At 36.7% G+C, this 24,101-nt stretch overlaps 2 protein-coding genes across 4 annotated transcripts in view; both read left to right on the top strand.

Moving 5' to 3' along the window:
• The window catches only part of LOC131681549 (protein-glucosylgalactosylhydroxylysine glucosidase-like), a 38,837-nt gene extending 30,537 nt beyond the window's left edge, over positions 1-8,300 (top strand). Inside the window, exons 7-10 of the mRNA XM_058962389.1 lie at positions 5,251-5,449; positions 5,649-6,177; positions 6,231-6,331; positions 6,421-8,300. Of these exons, the coding sequence (XP_058818372.1) occupies positions 5,251-5,449; positions 5,649-6,177; positions 6,231-6,331; positions 6,421-6,453 (862 nt within the window). The 3' untranslated portion in view covers positions 6,454-8,300. The remainder of the gene's footprint in view (positions 1-5,250; positions 5,450-5,648; positions 6,178-6,230; positions 6,332-6,420) is intronic.
• Positions 8,301-12,726: 4,426 nt separating this feature from the next.
• Positions 12,727-17,366, top strand: LOC131681548 (protein-glucosylgalactosylhydroxylysine glucosidase-like). 3 transcript variants are annotated; one of them, XM_058962386.1, is made up of 6 exons: positions 12,735-12,883; positions 13,116-13,208; positions 14,123-14,455; positions 14,724-16,265; positions 16,329-16,810; positions 16,874-17,366. In XM_058962386.1, the coding sequence occupies exons 3-6, from the start codon at positions 14,364-14,366 to the stop codon at positions 17,056-17,058; spliced, it is 2,301 nt and encodes a 766-aa protein (XP_058818369.1). In that variant the 5' UTR covers positions 12,735-12,883; positions 13,116-13,208; positions 14,123-14,363; the 3' UTR covers positions 17,059-17,366. The 3 variants fall into 3 exon arrangements, with proteins under 3 accessions (XP_058818368.1, XP_058818369.1, XP_058818371.1); XM_058962388.1 differs by lacking the exon at positions 12,735-12,883 and adding an exon at positions 12,955-13,056; XM_058962385.1 differs by lacking the exon at positions 13,116-13,208 and having other exon boundaries at positions 12,727-12,883.
• Positions 17,367-24,101: the final 6,735 nt, after the last annotated feature.

The following is a 24,101-nucleotide window of genomic DNA, read 5'->3' as shown; positions in this document are numbered from 1 at the left end:
TTTAATGAAAAGAAATGCATTTAATTTCACTTAAAAATGCATCACAAGTGATGCATTTTTAAGTGAATATATCAAATGTCGGAACCACAGTCTATACTCTATATACATATCATATCTTAGAATTCGTTTCCCTAATAAGCATCGCATGATTTAAGGGCCTAACGACCTGTTCAGGGTATCATCCAAACAATATGTGGAATCGTTGGACTATATGGGTTAAAGTTCGCGTATATTATTTTTTTATCAGGGGTCGCTATACAAACATGCACAATTCCTGCGTACGCCAGTACCAATAAAACTATTAGGATCGAGCTTGAACATTTGTAAGCGATGCCCGTGTTTTCTCCCTGAAATAAAAGCTGCCAGTTTATCGGTTTTCGTGTCCGCCTAACTGTTAGCGCTGAACATATTTATGTAATTTTTATTCAGTTCTTAGATCAAGCCTAAGACAAGACGTGACAATCGGCTTCTTATTTTTCCTTCGAAATGCTTCGTTTCGCACATTTTCACCCTGCTGAAATCTGTCGAACAGTGTTGCTATTTTTGTTAATGAAAATGGATTCTTGTTAATTTACTTTATGCCTGCAATATTTTGTATCTTGAACACACTATATTGATGAAGGGCATCATTTTCCATGTCATGGGTGGAAAAATTTTAGATTATGGTTTGGTTGCCGTCTTATTTTTGTTAAAGTTAATCAACCACGTAGATGTGGTAGATACTTGTTCTGCTTTGCCGCACAATTTCTGTTCAATTTAATCATTTTTACTCTTTTAACGATAGGTAATAATTTTATTTGTCAAAAGTAATGACAATATTTTCCTATAAATATAGCAGCACTGCCAATCAGAATCAACCAATCAGGAATGTTCCACATTCTGACGTAAAATTGGAACAAAAACGACCCCCCATCCTATTGTCATGTCTTGTATTAGGACCAAGCAATTTTATATGTACAATTTCTCTCGATATTTTAGGAAAATTGGTCATGTTCAGATTCCTGCATCGCAAAGAAGCCCATGCATCATGGAACGTTATAAACTTTTCGTCCACTGATGAAAAAAATAAATAACTGACACAAAGCATGGTGAACCCAGAAAAAATCAACTCGACAATATTATGTCCTGGAAGAAATAACGTGAACCATCCTCATCAATATGATTTCTATCCTTGAACTTGATCTAGCCGGAAAATTTAACAAGAAAAACTTACTTTGATCATAATAGAATAAAGTGATCAGATTAACTCGAGATGAATGCGGGACGCGCCTAAGAAACTTATTAATAAAACGAATTCTTCAGATATTTGCATATATTTGATAATTTTCGCAAAATTCGTGAGCTTATACTAGAAGAATATTTTGATACCATAAGAATCAAAATAAATTGGCTCCATTTGCACTTTCCTCACGTTGTTCGGAGATAAGAAAACACGACTAAAAATCTTTATGATTATTTGGTGCAAAACATATGGGAATCTTTTGGGATAAAAATCATGATGTTAGAAAATGCGGGACACTTTTCAGGACGTCTGGTCATGCGGGACATGTTCCTTATATTCGGAACTGTCCCGCTTAATCCGGGACGTCTGGTCACTTCATAATAGGGGCTTATCTCGCAGTGTTGGAAACTGCTCAAGTGTTACCTTATGTTGCTGAATACAATTCTCCTAAAATGTTTACAATTGCCCTATTGCGCGTAAAATGTAGTTTAAGGCAGATTGAATTGTTTGGCTTCATCAGTTTTCAAAAATAATTAAAGATAGCGAATATATCTAATGAAAATTTTCAATAAGTAACATTGAGAGCTTATCTTTGTTTACTTTCTCTGTCTTTTATTATAATGTTACCATAACACTTTTCACTAACTTTCCAGTACATATCGAAAGCCAAAGAGTTGAGTAGTAAGTAAATATTGAAACGACCTAGTAATGAACAGAAGAGAAAGTAAGCAACGAGAATCCCTCATAGTTACTTACGACCTAATCAAAAAAATAAACATGTATTAAAATTTCAATGTTCACCGTTTCCCAAAACAGTTCCTAGAAGCACTGCTACAGCAGAATTCAATCAGACTAACAACAATAACAGACAGACAGACCATTCAAGGCCGTCTTTATTTGTTTATTTGTTGTACCGTCACCAACAGACCCCTTGGCCCCAATGGTGGTTACTTAAACTAATTACATTTCAGAATACACATTATTTTAGTTTTTATCGAATTCCTTATCAGGTTGAAGTCAAAAGCCGTCGCCACACTGTTAAACACACGCTGGAGTCCGGTAACAGCGCTCTGGCGCCCATAGTTAGTTCTCCTGAACGGGACTCGCAGAAGAGAGTTATTGCGCAGAGCTCGAACGCGAGCTTGAAGATCGAGGCGTCCGAGGATTGTAGAGCAATCCACCTTGGCAGACAGTAAGTCCGAGACGAACAGGGCTCGAGAGCAGTCCCTCCGGATGCTTAGGGTATCGAGCTGTATTAACTGACAACGGTTTTCGTAGCTTGGCAGCTGAAATCTGTATTGCCAAGGAAGATGTCGGAGTGCAAAGCGTATGAACCGGCGTTGGACGGCCTCGATTCTGTCGACACCGTTCTGGTAGTAAGGGTTTCAAACAGCAGAACAATATTCCAGTGTTGAGCGAACCAGCGCGCAATAGAGAGATTTTAAACAGTATACGTCCTTAAAGTTTTTCGTTATTCGGAAGATGAACCCAAGCTGTCTTGATGCCTTATCCACAATGGATGATGTATGTGGTTTGAAAGTTAGTGCCGAATCCATGATGACTCCGAGATTCTTGACGTTAGAGTGTCTTGGAATACTCGAGTTGAAGAGATGGTAGTTAAACTGAATCGGATGGCGTTTCCGCGTGAACGTAACGATTGAGCATTTGCTCGGATTTAAAACCATTCTGTTTAGATCACACCACGTACTAAAGCTCTCCAATTCACTCTGAAGAAACTCGGCATCGGTTTTTCCCGTATTTGTCGAAACATTTTCATGTCATCGGCAAAAGAAAGGCGGAGTCCTTGTAATTTGATATTAACGTCATTAAAGTAGAGGAGGAATATCACTGGACCGAGATGGCTTCCTTGTGGGATGCCGGATGTAGCGAAGAATGGTGTAGATAGACAGTCCTTAATGCTGATTTGGAGTTGCCTTCCATCGAGATAGGAACGAAACCAGCACAGTAGTTGTCCATGAATACCGAGTTTGTTCAGCTTCGCTATTGCCATATAATGATTGATTTTGTCGAAGGCCGCAGATAAATCCATGAAAATAGCATCAGTTTGCAATCCGTCAGCGAATCCATCGAGTACATATGTTGTGAACGAGAGCAGGTTGGTCGTTGTCGATCGTTTAGGCAAGAGTTACCGCAAGGTCAAAGTTTGGATGAAATATCCAATGAATTGAAAGATTTACTTGGCTTTACTCCTTCACAAGTTATTCTTATGAAAATTAAAGCTGACGGAACTAACACGCCACCACGCTCTGAAATTATCTGGGAGCTTTATTTAATTCATTTAAACCGTAATGAGGCAAACAATTTTGAAGTATTATAAAAGGCACGTTTTATGTTTCGAAATCTGACCTAGTGTCGTAGATGTCAAGGCATTGGACACGGAACTAAAATTGTCATTTTATAATTTGTAGTGATAATACACACAAAGAAGCCGTTTGTCCGTTTGTCTGGGTATTACAGAAGAGAAACTAAATTTTTTGCAGCAATCAATGTTTGAATTGACTACAGCAATGCTAGATTCAACTTCCCTGTTTAAAGCATTTCAAACTGGATAGGACTTTGCAAACAAAACTGTAATTAGTTTAAAGTTCAATGATGACTTTAAATACTCAATATTGGAAACGTGTATAAACACCTGCAATTAAACTATTTCGAAAAAAATCAAACAATTAAAAAAGGACAAACGTTGTTAGATGGTGCAACGACCGATGCTATGCAGCTATAGGAAAACAATCAAACTAAGTGTAACCAGCATCTCAATGTCTGTTGAACTTTGTTGATTTTAACCAGTCTAACATTGAAAATAATATAATGTAAGCCTTTTTATTCCCGTTGAGAAAGAAATGGTGCCGAATTATTTAGTGAGGACAATGTAATTTCACTTACACATGTCTCATATGATCAGTTATCCCGGTGACCAAAGGTAGGCCGTTTTACTGTACCAATCATATTAGATCTCCGCGACTCGCTATATACGGAACAGTATCGTTGGTGTAGAGCAAATAAATCATAAAACGCCTCGTCTCTAATCCCGCCCTTAAAAGCGTATACAATAATCATCTGCTGCGACTGCATTCGTCGGATCATCCACTATAATTTTCATTCTTCTTCCGATTTCCATCCATTGCTATTGGATTTCTTTCATTCAGTCGGCAAGCTGGAACGGAACCGCACAGGCAGCAGTGCTTTGATCGATTTTACATGGGAAAATTTCTTCTCTTCCACGCGTCATTGTCATTTCGTGAAACGGTCGTTTGGCGATCACATTCATTATGTCATTATTGTTTGTTCATCATGTTCCGATCCAGCCCATCCGAAGCTGATCTGATTTATATTGGAGAGAGAGTTTTTCCCCCAGCATCATTCCATAGACGTATAAGCTGTACTGTCAAGAGGTGACATTATCTCATCCGGTGTTTTCGAGCAGTGAAGCCATATATTCTGCTGTTCTATGGACAGCAAATATCATAGAAGTACATGAAGCTTTATCTGACTATCTATGTCAAGTGACTTTGTAGTAGATTCTTAGCGATCAGAGCAATCGCCGAATAAAAGATACGATTCCGTACACCTTGCTATAACTCGTATACACATTTCTGAAACATCTTAATTTTATAAGTTGAAAAGTTCGTAAATACAACGAATTGAAAAAATGGTACAATGGGAGGTATTGGAATATTCTTCTAGATTCTATTATATAAAAATTTCCCATACTTTGCCGTAGCAATACAACATTGGTAAATTCTCACATTACTGCTACTAAGACTGTCTGTATTAATACCTACCAATCAATTGAGTATAAGTTACTTCATAGTTGGCAGCACTATCCGTTAAAGAACCCAACATCAACCGCTCCGGTATTTATCCATCACCTCCTCTGTATACGTTCGCTTCCCGAATACTGTGGGAAATATGTCGTCCCTCTCTTGATGCTTCTGATCACGTTCCCATGACTAAACATTGTGATCAGATTAAAATTACCGAAGCCCTTCATTAATCCATCATTACAGATTGACGAAATGTCTGTGCAGTGGAGGGGTTCAGAGCCAGAATAATAACAGGGGATACGATTTGAAGAGAGCGCCCACCAACCACGACACTGGTGAAAACTGGAGCAATCTGGCAAGGCATCTGAAGTTACTCTATGATCCTAAGAACGACTATCATCCCCAATTCCAAGGGTACCAGTTGGGGACCATTATCAAACAGGCTGATACTGGGGGTGGGCGTAGCGTATTGGTAAATCGATTGCCTTGTACGCAGCGCACCTGGGTTCAAGTCCCGACCCCGCACATAGGGTTAGAAATTTTTCATAAGAGATTCTTCTAACCTGAAGAGGCGAATGACCTTAAAGTTAAAACCTCTATAATCGAAATAAAAAAAAAAAAAAAAAAAAAAAAAAAAAAAGGCTGATACTGTGCTTCTAGGGTACCCTTTACAGTACCAAGGAATGACAGCACACACCAGAAGCAATGATTTGCGGTTCTACGAAGCCGTGACTAGGCGATCTGGTCCTGCCATGACCTGGGCCATGCATGCCATTAACCATCTTGATCTAAACGAAATTCCACAAGCTTTGAAAAACTTTGAAAAAAGTTACGAGCGTTACGTGAGAGGTCCACATCTAGTATGGAATGAAGTGGAAGTCGGAGATGTTGGAGCAACTAATTTTATCACGGGGGCCGGTGGATTTCTACAAGCGGTTATTTATGGGTTCGGTGGTGTAAGGATATTTTTAGACAGCTTGCAAATAGACAACTCTAAATTGCCACCCAATGCAACCAAATTTATAATTAAAGGATTAAAATATTTGGATACTAGCTTCACTTTGAAAATCTCGCAGAATGGCGCAACATTGATGGCAACGCATGTTGGCCGCAGCTTGAGCATAAAAATAGGAAACGAGGAAGCACAAAGTATGCAAACTCAAAAAATATGTAAGTTCTTCGTTGATATTCATTGTCATTATAATAACAAGGACTTTTTTCAGATAACATATCTAATGCCAAAATAATTATTAAAGCGATTAATGATATATACAAATATTGCCCTATTCCTAAGGAAATCATTACCTCTACAAAGGACAAAGTCGTAAGTGACCATACATAAACCACGCAGACCGAAATTTGAGATTTTTTGATTTCTTTACCTGGTTCTCGATCACTCCGTTCTTCACTTAGGGGCGGCGAGGCTTCTTGACAGCTACAGCTTAGCCACTACAAAATAAACCTATTACCAACGAGAATAACCGCCACCTTGATTTTTGTTTTGTCAGTGATCATGTTTCTGCTACATCAGTAGTGATGGCTCCATCTCATCTAGTGGAATGAGTAGAACATCACCAACAATTGATCACCATGATCGTTCGCACCTTGGCTAGCGCTTGTCCTCGTCTCATACGACTTCCACAAAGCTGATCATCGCAGACCTCTTCTGACTAAATATTATGAAAGATGTTGATACCGCAGTTCAAACATTTTCCAACGTTTTTGGTTATATTATTGACAGGCGCGTCGCGAAGAAAGTTCATCATCAACAAACCGGCAATCTTTGGCAAACGAGCACGATGCGACGGCTGATGTCCACTAAGAGAGCTGCTCTGCGAAACTTTACCAAGTATCGCACATTTACTTCTACGTCAGGAGTACCCCAGGGAAGTCACTTGGAACCGCTGTTGTTTCTTCTTTAATTTAACGACGTCCATCTTGTTCTGAAGACTCCTTCGCCTGTCCTTCGCAGACGGTCTCAAGATGTTTCTTCTCATCGGCTCTACTGAAGATTATAAATTATTCCACCGACAGACTTTTACTGCCTGGTGTAACACAAACCGCAAGTGTGTAAATCCAAAGAAGTGTTCAGTGATATCGTTCTCACGAAAAAAAGACCCGGTTTATTTTACCTACCGTCTACTGGATACTAAAGTTGAACGCGTTTGTCAGGTGAAGGATCTAGGAGTGATACTAGATTCGTAACTTACATTTAAACAGCAAGTCTCCTATACAGTTAGCATAGCATCGCGAATGTTGGGATGCTTCTTAAGAATAGCCACAAATTTTACGGATAATTATTGTCTCAAATCGCTGTTCTGCTCTTTGTCCCGGTTAATTCTGGACCTACTGTTGTGATAACAACAGTGGTCCAGAATGCAAATTTAGCGGGAATTTTGAGATTTTAGTAAAACTAAACAACTTAGCCTTATCAAGTTATTGGAGAGGTTAACCGGACCCCCCCCAATTTTTGAACTTCCTGACAAATTTTAAAATAGTTATATTAAATTCGTTCAAAATCATTCCAAACCAGATTTGACAACCAAAACTGATTTTAATTAAATGAGGTTATTACATATCACATACAATGTACAATGAACATTTCAAAATCAAAGTTTCGGACTCCCTCCGAAATTTTTTTCTGTAAGAGTTATAATTGAGCGAAAAATTACGGATACGATATTTTTTTAAATTTCATAAAATTGATTTCGAGAAATCTATTTTTGATATATTAAGTGCTTATATCTTGTGAATAATAGAAACTAGAGTTTTGATGTGTTAGAAGAAAATGTGCGTCTTCAAAAACTCTGAAAACATCTGAAGGATAGGTTGGAAAAAATGAAAACTGAAAAAGTTTTATTAAAAATTTGGTTTTTCATGAATTAACTCTTTTGTTATATGTTTAAATAACTTTCTTGATAGACAATATAAAAAAATATAGTTTTGTTTTCATGATAAAATTTTGCACTTTGCAAGACTTCTCTATTATTTTAAATAGTGAGTAGGGTGTCTCTAATATTTTTAAATCAGAAATTTAACTTTTTAATGGTTCGAGATAGAGTTTCGCCGTCTTCCAGAAAATTGAAGAGAATTAATTTTTAAAAAACTTTGTCGAAGACGCTGAAACTCTATGTCATGTACTTTTCGTTTGACAACACATTTACCAAAAAATAGGGTGTTTCTTGAAATGGTTTTCTTTATATTTTTGATTTTTCATTAAGATCACTTTAGAAATACTTTCAGATGTTTTGGAGGACAACAATTTGTCTCAATATACCGAAACTCTAGCTACTCTCGTTCTAACGTTATATATATATATATATATATATATATATATATATATATATATATATATATATATATATATATATATATATATATATATATATATATATATATATATATATATATATATATATATATATATATATATATATATATATATATATATATATATATATATATATATATATATATATATATATATATATACATATATATATATATATATATATATATATATATATATATATATATATATATATGTATATATATATATATATATATATATATATACATATATATATATATATATATATATATATATATATATATATATATATATATATATATATATATATATATATATATATATATATATATATATATATATATATATATATATATACTTTTTACTGAAAGTAAACTATTTTATGAGTAAATATTGCAAGACATAAAAAATATGGTATTTGCCATTTTTGGTGATCTATAGGGGAGAGTGGGGATAGATGAACCACTAAGGATATTACGTCACATTCTACCAATTTTAGTGCAAGACTCATGCGTTTTGGTAGCTCTGTCGGTGAGTTAACCTCACACGCATTTGCGATAGCGTCAAGTGTTTGTTGTCACTTTTACAGATAATCAAAGTTATTATACATTAAAAGTTGCCTCAATTGACACCTCGCATTTTTTTTGGAAAAAGTTTGTAGTGTCCCTTTTGTGGGACTAAACATCATAAAGTTTTTCGTTTTTGTAAGTAGTTGGAAAATCTGTTATTTATATGAAGAAATTTGCGAATGTAATTATTTCCTGGCTGCTTGAAATTAATTCAAATTTGCTTATGACATGTGGGGATACATTAACCACTTTTAGGTTCGGATTTTTGTGATTTTTTGTTAAGGGTTGTCAAAATAATGTGCAATTATAGACGCTACAGGCAAACAGGTTTGACTGCAGCGCTGCATTCGGTAACCGTAAACAGAAAACCTTCCTACACGGTCGCAAGCACTCATATTCGACTCTCTTTCCGTGTAAATTCTCACACTGAGACAGCAACATATACTGTCAGTCATACTACGTGAGTGCCTTTGCAGAAAAATCTTGAGCGTTTTTTCAAAAATACGTTTCTGCAATGAGTTACTCTCTTTGTTTATTTTCTCTTCTGCTAATAATTCGGTCACTTTAACATTTATCCCTCAACTCTTTGCATAATATGCTAGTTAAAACCACCGTCTTTCGATCTGTACTGTAAAATAAGTGAAAAGTGTTATAGTGACGCCGTAAAAATCGAAAGAGAAAGTAAACAAAGAGAGTAACTCATTGCAGATATGCTTTTTTGAAAAGACGCTCAAGAAATGTTGTGTCTTTTTGCTCTTATGCTCACTTGGTTTCGTTTCAGCTTGACTGAAACCTCTCGATGACAGTCAGTTTCGAAAATTATTGTCATTAAGTCTGGCAAGGGAAGTTCTAAATTCTGCACGATACAAGCCTTGAATTCAATATTACAGTTCAATTACATCACCTATTTAAAATTGGTTTGGTTGCTAACCAAAAATTGTTTGAGAAAAATTGTATTTTAGTTTCCTTCGCCGTTTGGATAAGAGCTGTAATAGAATTTCGCGCATTCATTCCATATTAAATTTGCAAAAGGGCGAATAAGATTTGTAAACAAACTTTTATTTTGATGGTTTCTCTTAATTTACTATAATTTCAAAGCAGAAAACAATTGAAATTATTTCTACGAAAGGGTAAAAATTTACATTAACGCATATTTTTCATGAAATTCCACTCTGCAGCAGACTAATGAGCGAAACAAGTTGTTTACAAAAAACACTTTCGCCCTTTTGACGAGAAACATGCTCAAGCAATGTAATATTTAATAATATAATATTCGTGTCGTATTCTATGGGCTTCCCTAATAATATAAAACTGACTTTTGTTTATTCACAATCGCAGTAGGCAGAGTTAAAATGCAAGGAAATCAAAACAAATAGATTTTAGTTTTTTCGTCATGTTGATGTGTTTGGTTAGTTGAAAATGTGTTCTATCTGTTGATAAATATGTTTACAGTAAACCAGGTCAAAAAGCATATAAGTATCTTTCAAGTTTAAATATCAGTTTTTTTCACGCTGGAACCCTCAGGATAGGTTCAATTATGTTGAGGTTCTAAGTGTTTTTTGTGTAAAAATGTTTGAAGAACACGATGGCATTAGAATTTTCAAAATTAAAATATATTTATTGAGAAAAAAATAACTTTTAATATTGAACTGAAAAAATCGCATAGTTGGTAGCACTACCCAGGTAACCAATAAACATGCAAAATGCGTCTTAACAGCTACCTGATAAGCATTTAAGTCATTTTAAATACTATTTAAAAGTCGCTTTTGACGAAAAATACGGCTACTCTACCGCTGTGCCATGAAAATGCTTTTTTACTGCCGTTGTGCATTTAAAATGCTGATTACTGACAAGAAGCTTTTAAACAGATTTCTGAATGCTGATTAATAACAGATAAAGATAAAAATGCTTAAAAAATCTCTATGCTATATTTCACCCTAAGTAGGAAAATTTGGTAAAAACCAAAATTTCTCACTAGGGTGAAAATTTGTTGGTAAAAACCAGTCTTTGTACAGGAGGCTTAAAAGATGCAAATATACTGAAAGAAGCATCCCCAATGCGAATTATATGCTATTTTATTGCATACACTTATGCTTGTTGGATACCTGGGTAGACACCTTGAACAATTTTCTTCAAAAATCGTATTGCGGTTTGATTCTAAGGTAAATATAACCGGAGATATGATCAAAAGAAAGGGTTTAAGCAATTTTTCAAAACGGGTGGCTAGATGTAACAATTCCTCCAAATTTGTTTCAAATCCGTGAAAATCGATTAAATTTTTTGGTTGAATTCAAAAAATATTAAAATTTATTTATTGTTTCAACAAAAAGATATTAAAATTTATTTATTGTTTCAACAAAAAGATTCATTGCTCCCTTTTTTAAAAAATTGAAATTTGAACAAAATTATTGAAATAAAGCTGTTTTTTTAAAGCAAAAGTTTATTGTTGTTCTAATGCTCTAATCAAGTAACTCATATCCGAAACATATTTCCTTGTCCTGATACTAGGTGTAAACCAACAGAATACCATATTCAATAAAATTACAATTACAGTAATGTTTCGATTATATCACGCTTATATATCAATTCGTCTTTCGTCATTCGTCTGTTGTTCTAATGCTCTAATCAAGTAACTCATATCCGAAACATATTTCCTTGTCCTGATACTAGGTGTAAACCAACAGAATACCATATTCAATAAAATTACAATTACAGTAATGTTTCGATTATATCACGCCTAGTTATATATAGGGATAGATATAAACATGTATAAAACAATATATATAGTCATTTAAATACATACATACTGATTTAATTATGCATACTAAGATACGTACATATACATATGTATATACACAGATACATGCATACATATATGGATATATAAGCGTGATATAATCGAAACATTACTGTACAATAAAAAATATTTTCAGACCAATCAAACCGTTGGTTGAAGTAATAAACAATAAATGATTGGATTCAATAACACATATTTTTGGTTTATATATATTTTCTGCGTGTTCCTAGTCAAAAAGGGCAAATTGCTGGCTAACGGGGGGCTATTTGCCAACTCGGATGCGCTAATTGCCCTACAATTTGCCAGCAAATTGCTGGCAATTAGGGGGCTATTTCAAATGCAACATTTGGGCGATTTGCCGCTGTCATTTTTTAGCCGCCCTATCCGCCCTTAAATCGCCCCCAAATCGCTCAGGAAACGCGCCATTTAATCGCCTTTAATTGCCTAATATGAAAATTACAAATATTATTTATTTTCGGATTCATTATCTACTCACATAAACTTATCACTACACTAGGTAATCACCACCAAACTATAGGAAGAATCAATGGCGAAATTGGCATTGCACATCAAAACTTACCACAAGGTAACTTTTATTAAGGCTAGGTCAGATATCTTGTTCCACTGTATTTACACACGATTCCACAATTTCCCACATTCGTTGGCTAAATGAAGTGCACTAGACAAACAAAATACAAGCGATAACACGCCAATCGTTTAAAAACACAATTTCAAGCTTAAGCTAAACATGAACCGCCATGTTTGAAAAACGCAAAAACAACCAAGTCCTTTTCAGCCGCCAAAAAATTTGTCTAAGTGTTGAAATTGCCTTTAAATCACATCCGCAAATAGCATTTGTTCCTAGGGGCAATTAGCACAGGCGAGTTGAGTTAAACGTCAAACTGTTTAAATTGCCTGACCATGCTCGTCCGCATTTTTTTTGACCGGGTTCTAACTGGCGCTCGTTTCGTATCGCTTATAACTCGGGATACGCGAGAAACGTCAAAGCTGAATGAGAGAACGAAACATCAACAAACCAATGGATTCTGACATCGTGTGAGGATGATGTGCTGGAGTTTTTCTGATTGAACTTTTAGCAACGAATCCTTTTAATTGTGCAGTGGAAAACAGTTCGATAAACATTTGTTACATACTAACGATTAGTTATACATATCTCAGGTGAGCAGATATTACCGTGTGGAGTTTTTTTTAATAAATAGTTGTAGATAAGGTATTTTGATTGAGATGAAGTGTCTACGTGGTTTTTTTTAACATGACTAGTCGGTAGTCTCACATTGGTGACTTCGAAGCCAAAAAACTATTATAACAAATAAAATTCAAATACCAAATCAGTAGGAATCTGCATAGATGCAGAAACCGGTTCCTTTATGATAACCTTTCGCCATTTTAGGTGTTACTTGTGAGCCGGCAAATTGCAACGAGGGCAAATCAAATCCGTGATTTAAATAATTTGATTAATACGCAAGAGAGGACAGCAATACTGGTATTTAAATCGCAACATAGTTTTTGTAATGAAATAAAAAGGCACTTTGCGTTGTATTACTGCTTTGCCAAAAAGTGGCAGTAGGTGGTACTAAAAACCATATCATTCATTGTTGAAATGGTTCAAAGCCCTCAATAGGGTTACTATGCTTTAATTCATCTTAGTACCTCATCCCACCCATTAGAACACATTAGTTAGAGCAGTGTCTGCTATCTCTATTCAACACATTAGTTTAAATGGTAGGATGAATAAGGGAGCGTTCTACTCGATTTTTCGCTTCGCTCAAACGCGAGTATTTTGCATTTTCCAGGCAAGATGTTTAATTGTACGAATCAAAGATAGTGATACCCTTTTAAGCGCAATCCAATCACTGCAAGTCGAGTTATCAACGAAATAGTGTGACATCCTTGCTAATGAAATGAATAAGGGCTCGTCTACCATACTATATTTCCTCCCCGAACATGACTTCGAATACAATCAGTCCATGAGAATCCAAGCTATACCTACCTATAATGGTTTAAAGAGATATAAAGAAATGAAATATGAACCATACACTTCATGAGTATTAATTTTTTGTAACGAATATTTGTTTTTATTTTATATTACAAGGTACAGTCGTCACCTTTGGTATTTTCACCGTTTTTGTGATGTGTTTGCCATTTCTAAATCTAACAGTTTATCTGGATTGAGCAAAGAAACTTTTGGGAAACCATGTGTTGTTTTTGAAAATGAACGTATATTTTCCGTTCCAATCAGAAAAATTATTGCATTGTACATATCTGTGAAAAACTTCTGTTAATTTTGTATATTTTTTGACTAATGTTTTGTAACAAAAAGTGAAGTATTTAAAAAACAGAAGCCCGTGTAATCGGACATACCTTGCAATAAATACATAAACAACATTTAATTTTCAGATCTCCGTCTATTCAGCAGAACGTCATAACTAATTCGTCATTGGGCATCGATTGTGAGTGTGACGCTATCTTATCAAACAGATCAATATGCAATTATAGATATCGTTCAGTTAACAACCCATTGCTCACTAGCGACCAGAACCAGCCTTAACTGTAAGGCAAATAGGTACAATACGTTTGAAACAATACTTCGAACGATTCAGTGCTTGTCAGGTGCCCGACACGAACGGAAGGAGCCGTAATGCGGCTTGCTACTTTAGCAGCCTTGGTGGTTGCACTGGTCGCAACAGAGGTGACCGGAAGAGATGAAAACTTCTTGTTCTCGGCCGATCGGTGAGTAGACTTTTGGTGGGATTTAGTCACATAATTTAATGATTTCTGAATATAATACTACTTCACGTTAATCCTGCATTCAAATATTTATTGTCTATGAAATTATATTTGAAGATCTAAATCAAACCTTCCTTCTATTTAAAACTTGATAGAATATCAACTACCCGTAAATCATGCTAAATGGTTCACAATTGCGCAATTCTAACTTTCTGCACCAATGATTAGATAATACAAAAATACCCTAATAAAACTGATTATTTTTGCACAGCCTGCCCGAAAAAGCGGTCACACCTACTCTAGCAAACGGAAACATTGCCTTCGTGGTGTACGGCGATGCTGTCCACATGAACGGTGTCTACAATGGACTCGGAGGGGTTAGTCACCGAGCGCGAATACCAAACTATGCCAACATTCAGCTGGCGTATTGTGCTGCCTCGCTGGTCAATGCTAGCAACTGTAAATACCAGCTGGATATGAAAAAGAACATGTTCCGAACGATTTTTACCGACCCACTGGGAAATTTTAACATAGTGCACGACGTTTACCCGCATCGTTTTTACGATAAGGCCATCATCAACAAATTTCGTATCCAACGGCTAAACTCACAGAGTGTGATACAGGTTCAGATTGCACGATTCTCAGGTCCAGCCAGCGTAGATGTCACCTTCGGCCAGCCACAGCTGGTAGACATCAGCGGAGTGATATACAACCGCCATTGTGGTAGCACGAACCAAGTAGAGGACCCACGCTACCAACAGTACGGACACAATGTCTGCGCCTATTTCAGTCAGTTACCGACAGAGTTAATTCTAACTACCGACAAAACGGCAGATGAGTTCCTTTTCTATACTGTGTTTGCTCACTCGACCGTTGAAGCAGAAAATGAAATCCGTGCTATGATTCATGCCAATGTGGAAGCGCTACACATTCGAGAAATGGATCGAATTTGGAGCCAATACGGAATCACAGTCGAAGGCAACGATGACTTAGATCGCGTCCTTAAAGCAAGTTCCTTTTTCCTATCTAGCTCCCTGCCTGCAGCCTACACTAATCAACCAAGTAGTTATCCATTTTACGGACTGTCTCCGTCCGGTTTAGGCCGTGGCGGAGAAGAGCTCAAAGAGTACCAAGGACATGGTTTTTGGGATACGGAGATGTGGATGTATCCTCCTATTCTGTTGATGGATCCCCTTAACGCTCGTAGATTACTACACTATCGAACAATTGTACATCGTGCAGCCGCGGACAATGCTGCCAAGAACGGTTACGAAGGTTGGCAATTCGTCTGGGAGTCTGCCTTCACCGGGGTAGAAGTAACGCCTGATTGTTGCCCTCACGTGTCCAATTTCCAACATCACATCACTGCAGATGTTGCCTACGCCGCTCGGTTGTATTACTACGCAACACAGGATATAGACTGGATGCGATCGGAAGGTTGTCGCTTAGCCTACGAAACTGCCAAATTCTGGAAGAGCCGAGCCGAATACAACAATCAGACAGATCTGTATGATATTCATCGCATCATGGGTCCGGACGAGGACCATCACGATATCAGCAACAACGTGTTTACCAACGTAGTAGCAGCCCATAATCTGATGTTCGGAGACTTTGCCGGTTGTCTGTGCCCTGGCATTGTAGATTCTACGGTAGACGAACGTCGAGAGTTTACAAAAATTGCTAAGGCTTTGACTCTAGTGTACGACAAAATAAAGGATTTCCATCCTCAGTACTCTGGATATACCATTGGGGCCATGATCAAGCAAGCTGACGTGGTTTTGCTTGGATACCCTTTGGAGTTTCCGATGAATGAGTAAGTATAACTACTCGGTCTACGCATAATCCTTAAGAAAACGGTACGAATTCCTCTTTATAGATCCACAAAAGCTAACAATCTAGGCTATTATAGTTATGTTACCCGCTCGGATGGACCAGCCATGACTTGGGCAATCCATACGATAGGTCATCTCGATTTGGAACAATACGAGTTAGCACGCGCCATGTTCGACAAAAGTTATAAGCAGTACATGCGAGCCCCATACAACGTATGGAGTGAAAACGGTGATGGAACAGAAGGCGCGGGAAATTTTATCACCGGAGCCGGTGGATTCCTGCAATCTATCATCAACGGTTACGCTGGAGTTCGCTTACGACACGGCGAACTTGTGATTACCCACCCAATGGTTCTACCTCAGACAAGCCGTTTATACATTCCGGAAATAAACTATATGGGAGTTAAAATCTTCCTAGATATCAAACCGAACCAAGTTTTATTGGGTTTCAAAGAAGGTTCAAATATGGATGCTGTTAAAGTTTTCGTCGACGATGTGGAACAAAACTTGTGCGAAACTTGTTCCAGTAAGTGTTCGCTTTATCACCATCACTAATTGGTACCGAATAACAATTCTCTCACTTCCACAGCTCCGTTCAATAATCGCGTGGTAATTCATCCGGCACATAAGCCAGAACTAAATGGGTGCAAACTGCAGGAAACCCAAATCGGCATCAAGGTGGCCGATCAGGACAATTCAGGATTTGTGTCCCGCCTAAGCCCCATCATCATCGCCGTCCTGCTGGTAGCGTTTACTCTGCGGAAGCTGTTATGACCATTAGTACAACATCACGCTCCGAAAACAGAGAGTGATGTTAGAGGACAGAGCAATAGAAAGAAACGAAAACTGCAGAAAGTTCCCAAGCGGTTACGCCATCAATCGTAACGGTTGCAATGTAGTAGGTAACAAATTTTTGTTTAGTTTATAAATCATGTTTCAAAAACAAACAAGCTGGGGAGCTTGGAGAACCAAGTAGAATTATTAGCAACCAAAAAGTTATAAAACCGAAGACGCAAATCAAGTGATCGATAAGGATGATTCAGTTTTCATTGGCAATAAATACATCATACTCTGTCTGTAAAGCTTGCAATGATTGATTTGCATAAAAAATTGCGCAATACTGCGATAACAGTTTCGCCGATGGGCCTAGAGACCACAAACATTCAATCATACTTATCAGCGAAGATAGATGTTTCATTTAAGATACCACTAAGAATAGTTGTTTTTCGTTTGTTACGCTGGACGAAGATCTTATCTGCATGCGAACATGCAAATTGCCTGGAGCGTACGAGTTTTCTTCAATTTGAACGACTGGGCATTGTTCATGCTTACTAAAAGAAGATCTATCTGACAAATATGTAGTAAGATTTTCTGATTTATTGAATCAAAGAATGGCAAATCTTTCATGCGACGTTTCAGAAATCCTTTTAGAACAACAAAAGGCAGATAGAGCGGATTTATCAGGAGGAATTACTCGGAAAACGGTAAAAGCGTACATAGTTCTCCTTAACTTCGTCTAAGCATATCTGGGTTAATATATGCTTGACAATTATAATTTGATATACCCCTATATTGCCGCTATATGCAGAATTCTCGACAAACATATGATTACGGCCTAAAAGCCAACTGTCAAAATCCACTTTGATTGGAAATTCCGGACAAACCGTTACACGCCAATCACAAATGTTGGTAGTAAACGAAAGAGAAAATTTTTCTCTTTCATAAATTATTGTGAACTGTGTTCGACTAGTAACGGTTTGTCCGGAATTTCCATTCAAAGTGGATTTTGACAGTTGGCTTTTAGGCCGTAATCATATGTTTGTCGAGAATTGTTCCATATTCTGTAGGATTCCCTATATACATATGGGACAATTATGCATAGAACGACTGTATAATAGCGTTTTACTAAAGACGCTGAATCCCTCTGGATAAAGACCCGCCATCTCTATCTTATTCTTATTATTCTGTGTCATTCCAATCGAGCACAAGACTTGTCAAACGCACTCAATCCGAAGAAAATTGCTTCGAATCCTTCTGGAACGAGGACCATTGACATGTCTCGTGTTCGATTTAAATGACACTGACAGATAAATGGTAAACAAACGATAGACGTGTCGAGTCTTTATCCAGAGGGATTCAGCGTCGTTACGTTTTACAAAACAACACAGTTGTTAGTTTTCGCTTTCTCGTCGGAACTTCTGTTGCTTTAGGCAACATAGAAGTCGCGTGACTGTTTCGATATAGTGTCTAACTAGTGCTAATCAGGGTACTAGTTTAGATAAGTATATCATCTAACTTGGCCCCAAGTTGATGCTTGTTACTGTCGAGATGAACACAACAATCCACATAACTCCTTTTTTATCCGGACAAGAACTTCTTGCGGCATTTTATAAATAACATGGCTCATAAGCGCGTCGGCTTATACTCTAGCTTGCGCGGTTGTGTTATGAAGCTGGTAGTAGCTTTGTCCTTGATCTTCAAGTGTCCTGTTCGCAAAGAATTAGGATCAACATGAAAGTAAAAAATCACGTTCCACATGTGATACAATAAGTATTTTGTCGGTACACAGAAATGCAAAACTACCTATGTTTGATTTCTTTTGATGCAACTATCAATCAATAACGTAAATTTAAATGAATCGCATAAATGATAATTTCATTCTATTGCAGCAAAATTAACATTTTACTCTATTTTTTATGCTCCTGAATATTTTTTTTTATTTCGATTATAGAGGTTTTAACCTTAAGGTCATTCGCCTCTTCGGGTGAGAAAAATCTCTTTTGAAAAATTTCTAACTCTATGTGCGGGGTCGGGACTCGAACCCAGGTGCGCTGCGTACAAGGCAATCGATTTACCAACTACGCTATGCCCACCCCCGCTCCTGAATATAGTCGTTCTGTTTTGACGTTATCGTGTGAGGTAAGGAATCAACCCAAATACCACATCCCTTCGCAAATTGGACGTTTGACGTTTGATGAACCAACTTAAAGGCAGTTATGCGTCAACAATAGACGTCATTTTTGATTTTTGAGTTTGATAGTTCGTTGTCATAATTGGAGAGTGACATTTGTATAGAATAGAAGAAGTTAGTAGTTAGTATCAATCCATTTAAGTTCCCCTCAAAATCCTTTTCCGACTGTATGATACTTTTTTCATTTGGATCTAATATTCGTATTACAAACAGAAAAATGAAAATAACGCCTTGTTGGCGCTATCTATTGGTGTTTAGCTGAAACTCGCTGGATTCTACCTGCATTTAGGCGCAAGCATTTCAGGAAAATATTTCGCTTTTCTGGAACCCTTTTCTATTCCAGTTAAATCCAGTTAAACGTAACGCGAAAATTGTCCAAAATTGAGTCACCCATTCCCCCATGTAACAAATTGTTACAAATTTAAATACATGTTACGTAACGATTTAGCTTACTCCGCCTCCCCCATATGTCACAATTTACCACATGTACCACCTCCCCCCTAACAGCGTTACGTAATTTATAAAGGTCCCTTGTCTATGGCTGTCAAATGACATTTATACATTTTGTTCGTACTAATGTGGTTATGGTTATCACTGGAAATTAGCAAAAATAGCGAAAACACAAGATCGCGACAAGATTGCGAAACCGCCATTTTTAAGATTTAACCTTTTCAATTCCGCAAGGCTACAAAAATGTAATTTGACTCGATTTTTATATGAAGTGTTCGAGCGACTATTGCTCTTGAACCAAGGAAAAACTTAGGAGGATGCAAAAGAATCGAGTTAGGCATCAAAAAGGCACACTAAACTATAAATTAAATGGGTACCAAAAAATAGTAATAAATAATTTCCGATTTTTGCTCAACAGGTAGTGAAGGGGTGAATTAATCCATGAACTGTCAATTCATGACCGTCCGATACCTGACCAACAGGGCCTATATATTGCTAGATGTTTGTTTTAAACTGGGCAGATGGAGCTAACAGGGTATATTTTCAATTATTTCGCTATTTTTAATTGATTCCGTCGCCTGCTAATCCTCGGTGAAAAGCACAATAGTGATGGGCATTTTAAAAAATAAACTCGATTTTGCAACATCGACCTTTTTAGTTAAAAAAAATCGATGTTGTCAAACATCGATTCGGGAAAGATCGGATGAAAAATATTGATTTATGAGGTAAAAATCAACTGTGAAAAAATCGCTTTCAATGGGAATTTTGGAGGAAAAATCGATTTTATTGAATCTATCGATGTTGTCAAACATCGAACCGAAGAGATCGGATGCAAAACAATCGATTTTTCGAGGAGAGAAAATCGATTTTGAAAAAATCACATCGACATCGCCCATTCCTAGGTCGTACCCAACCGTTTTTGGGTCAGGGTCAGTTTGACAACGTCAACATCGCTTGAAATGTCATCAACAAATAGCAGTAGCAGCAAACAAAAGAGAAGAATGCTCACTGTTTTGTCGCAAATTAAAGTGCTTCTCATTTGTTTTTAGAACAAATTTCGTTATAAACAAAGTTCTTATGTTGACTACGATAATATGACGTCACGTCACCCACTTGTACAGCGGTGCTCAACGTTAACGACGGCTGAATCCCTCTGGATAAAGACTCGACAGTCTATCGTTTGTTTATTATTTATCTGTCAGTGTCATTCTAATCTAGCACGAGACCTGTCAATGCCCGGATAGAATTTTACAATAGCATTTACCCTACAAACAATCATAAAACAATAAATATTATAGTTATTACTGTTTCAACATTGTTCGATGCCAAGTTCTCACAGTAGATTTACAATAAAATTTCATGTAACAATAAATTTCACTGTTCAGCAAAAAACTGATACAGTGCATTCACATTAAATTTTACTGTTTTCGAGAAAAAAATGTATGGAGAAAAATTGATTTTTTAAATGTTAAGATACATAACCACCCCCCTTTTTCACTGTAAAAGTCTATTTTACATTGAAATTTACTGTAAAAACGTTAAAGTTTATTGTTTTTGTATTGTAGCATAACACTAAAGCTTACTGTAAATTATTGTAAAATTACTGTACTGTCACAGTGGAAATCATGGTTTTCTTACTGTACATTTCTATTCGGGTGGCCTTCGTTCCAGAAGGTTTCGTGCTTTTGATTATCGAGCACGAGACTTGTCAAAAGCACGAAACCTTCTGGAACGAGGGCCATTGACAGGTCTCGTGCTTGAGCCTCAATTGGAATTAGGCAATCCCAAAGAGAATAGGGAAAGAGACGAAGAGTGAAAATCAGTCAAAACGGCAACACTCCCTTTATGATGATTTCAACACTAGAATTTTGGCAACCGCTTCCACAGGCAGCACTTTAAATGACTCCTATTATATTTTGAAAACAAACCGTATGTCGATCGTTGGATTTGTATATCAAACGATGCGTATTTCGAGATGAAATAATTCTACAGCTTGTTTTTACTCATACATATACTCTAGAATACGATTAAACCAAATTCTGACGAAAATTGAAATTTTTTTGGACTTCGTGGAAGCCGGAATCAAAGTTTGCGTGGGGTACATTTGTACCCCAGGGTACATTTGTACCCCAGGGTACGTTTGCCGTTAGTGTTTCGTTCTGTCAGTGGAAATGTGACTCGTGACAATACCAGTTTAAATACCGGTTGTTTCACTACGTAAGTAACAATTAGTAATTAATTAATTAATGTAATCGTTTTTAATTAATTAATGTAATCGTTTTTAATTAATTAATGTAATCGTTTTTTTAAAAAAATTAACTTAATTTTCAGCTAAAAAAATTGTTCTTATTCACGCTGGTTTTTACATTTTTTATTTTCTATTTTTCGAAGATTGTCAAAATAATGCTTGCAAGTATAATTTGCACACAGTAACAGCTGTAACAGTAGCGTTGCGTGTTACAAATGTATTACTGGCCAGAAACATTTTTGCCTTTCTCAATAGATGCTCTGAAAACCGACTTTCTAACGGAGGTCTGGAAAGCCGAGTGACATATACCATTCGATTCAGTTCGTCGAGTTCGGCAAATGTCTGTGTGTATGTATGTGTGTATGTGCGTCTGTGTGTGTGTACGCTAGCACAATCTCACTCACTTTACTCAGAGATGGCTGACCCGATTTTCATAAGCTTAGTCTCAAATGAAAACGGGTTGTGGCGTGCGGTCACAATGCAAATTGCGATTCAAACCGATACTCCGGTGAAAGCAAAAAAAGTCAAAATTTCGCTAAAATGTCTCTCAAACAACTTAAATTTGCCGTTCTAGGTCACTTACGGCCAACGGAACTTTCCTTGACTACATTGAGTACCATAGATGGTTCCGGAAGTGCCCGGGAAAGGCGGCCATCTTTCAAAATTAACAAATTCACATCAGTTTATTGGAAATGGTTGGGCCGATTTTCACAAACTTAGTCCCAAATGATTATCCCCAAAGATGTTTATAAAATTTCGTACGGATCGTTTATATGGTTCCGGAAATATAGACTGAACCGTCCGGTCACATATAAAATTCCCATATAAGCCGGAGCTCGAAATTTTTTTCAAAGAGGGGACCCAATGAAATTTCAGAATTCGAATTCGCATTTTTGATAACATTTTAAAATACATAAAACGTCGATATTTTTTTGATAAAAATCGACTGATTGAGAAAGGCACAATCGCACCGCTAGGTGTATTAAAACAGGTTTTTTCATTTTAATTTGCATCCCATATCATGGTCTTTTCTATAACCCCATTTTTCAACATTAACTCTTCCAAATAATCGCACTTTTTCGAAAATCTCGAAATTCCATTTTATACTGTTTCTAGACCATTCTTTCAACTTTTAGAATCATTTGATTTTTTTCAAATCGGTTGAAAATTTGCAAAATTATAGTAGTTTTCGTGAAAAAAGTTTAAACCTCGATCTTTTTCACTTTTTTTGGCTCAGGCCAATTTATGTATCATTGATTCAAAAAATTCCGTACTTCATTTGCTCAGCTGTTTTTGCAATTTAAAAACGAAGAAAATGATATATTGTACATTTCTCGACAAACATATGATTACGGCTTAAAAGCCAACTGTCAAAATTCTCTTTGAAAGGAAATTCCGGACAAACCGTAACTAGCTAAACACAGTTTGCAGCAGTTAATGAAAGTGAAAACATTTCTCTTTTGTTTACTACCTACATCTGTGATTGATAAGTAACGGTTTGTCCGGAATTTCCTTTCAAAGTTAATTTTGACAGTTGGCTTTTAAGCCGTAATCATATGTTTGTCGATATTTCCTTTGTTTGCAATTTTACCTGCGGAAATTGCGATCAAATCGTGGGGTACGTTTGTACCCCAGTGCAACGCTCTAAGGTTAGAAAAGTAAGTGTATCGTTCTAGGGTTAATTGTCAATTGTAAGGATATCGATAGGTGCTGGAAAATATATTACTAAGCACTAGAAAAACTCTAGTAAGGGAACTGCGGAGAGAAAAACAGCATTGTTGGCAACGTATGCCCCAGCATTGTATGGCAGCACGTCCAATGTTATAAGGACAGGCAATGTTCGATTGGATTCGTTTTTTGACAGCTAATCGTGAATCCAATCGATCCAAAATGGAGTCTTCGCAGTTCTTCACTTTTCTACCCAAGACTGCTGATAAGGTTTAAACTGAAACATAAGTAACTCTAAACGCCGATTTCTTCACCCTCGATTAACTTTTAAATCAGGTCCACCAGTACGTTTAAACCTGGCTTAAGCGCTAAGCGAGGGTGAAGAAATCGGCCCTAAGGGAGTCTTTCGATGCGGTTTATGCAGAAAGACTCACAAATGAAAATCACAGACTAACAGACATAACACTTAAAAACAAAGCT

This window comes from Topomyia yanbarensis, chromosome 2 (genome assembly GCF_030247195.1).
Source record: "Topomyia yanbarensis strain Yona2022 chromosome 2, ASM3024719v1, whole genome shotgun sequence".
Classification (NCBI taxonomy): domain Eukaryota; kingdom Metazoa; phylum Arthropoda; class Insecta; order Diptera; family Culicidae; genus Topomyia; species Topomyia yanbarensis.
Note: the sequence above shows the minus strand (reverse complement) of the source record. Positions and strands in the feature narration are given on the sequence as shown.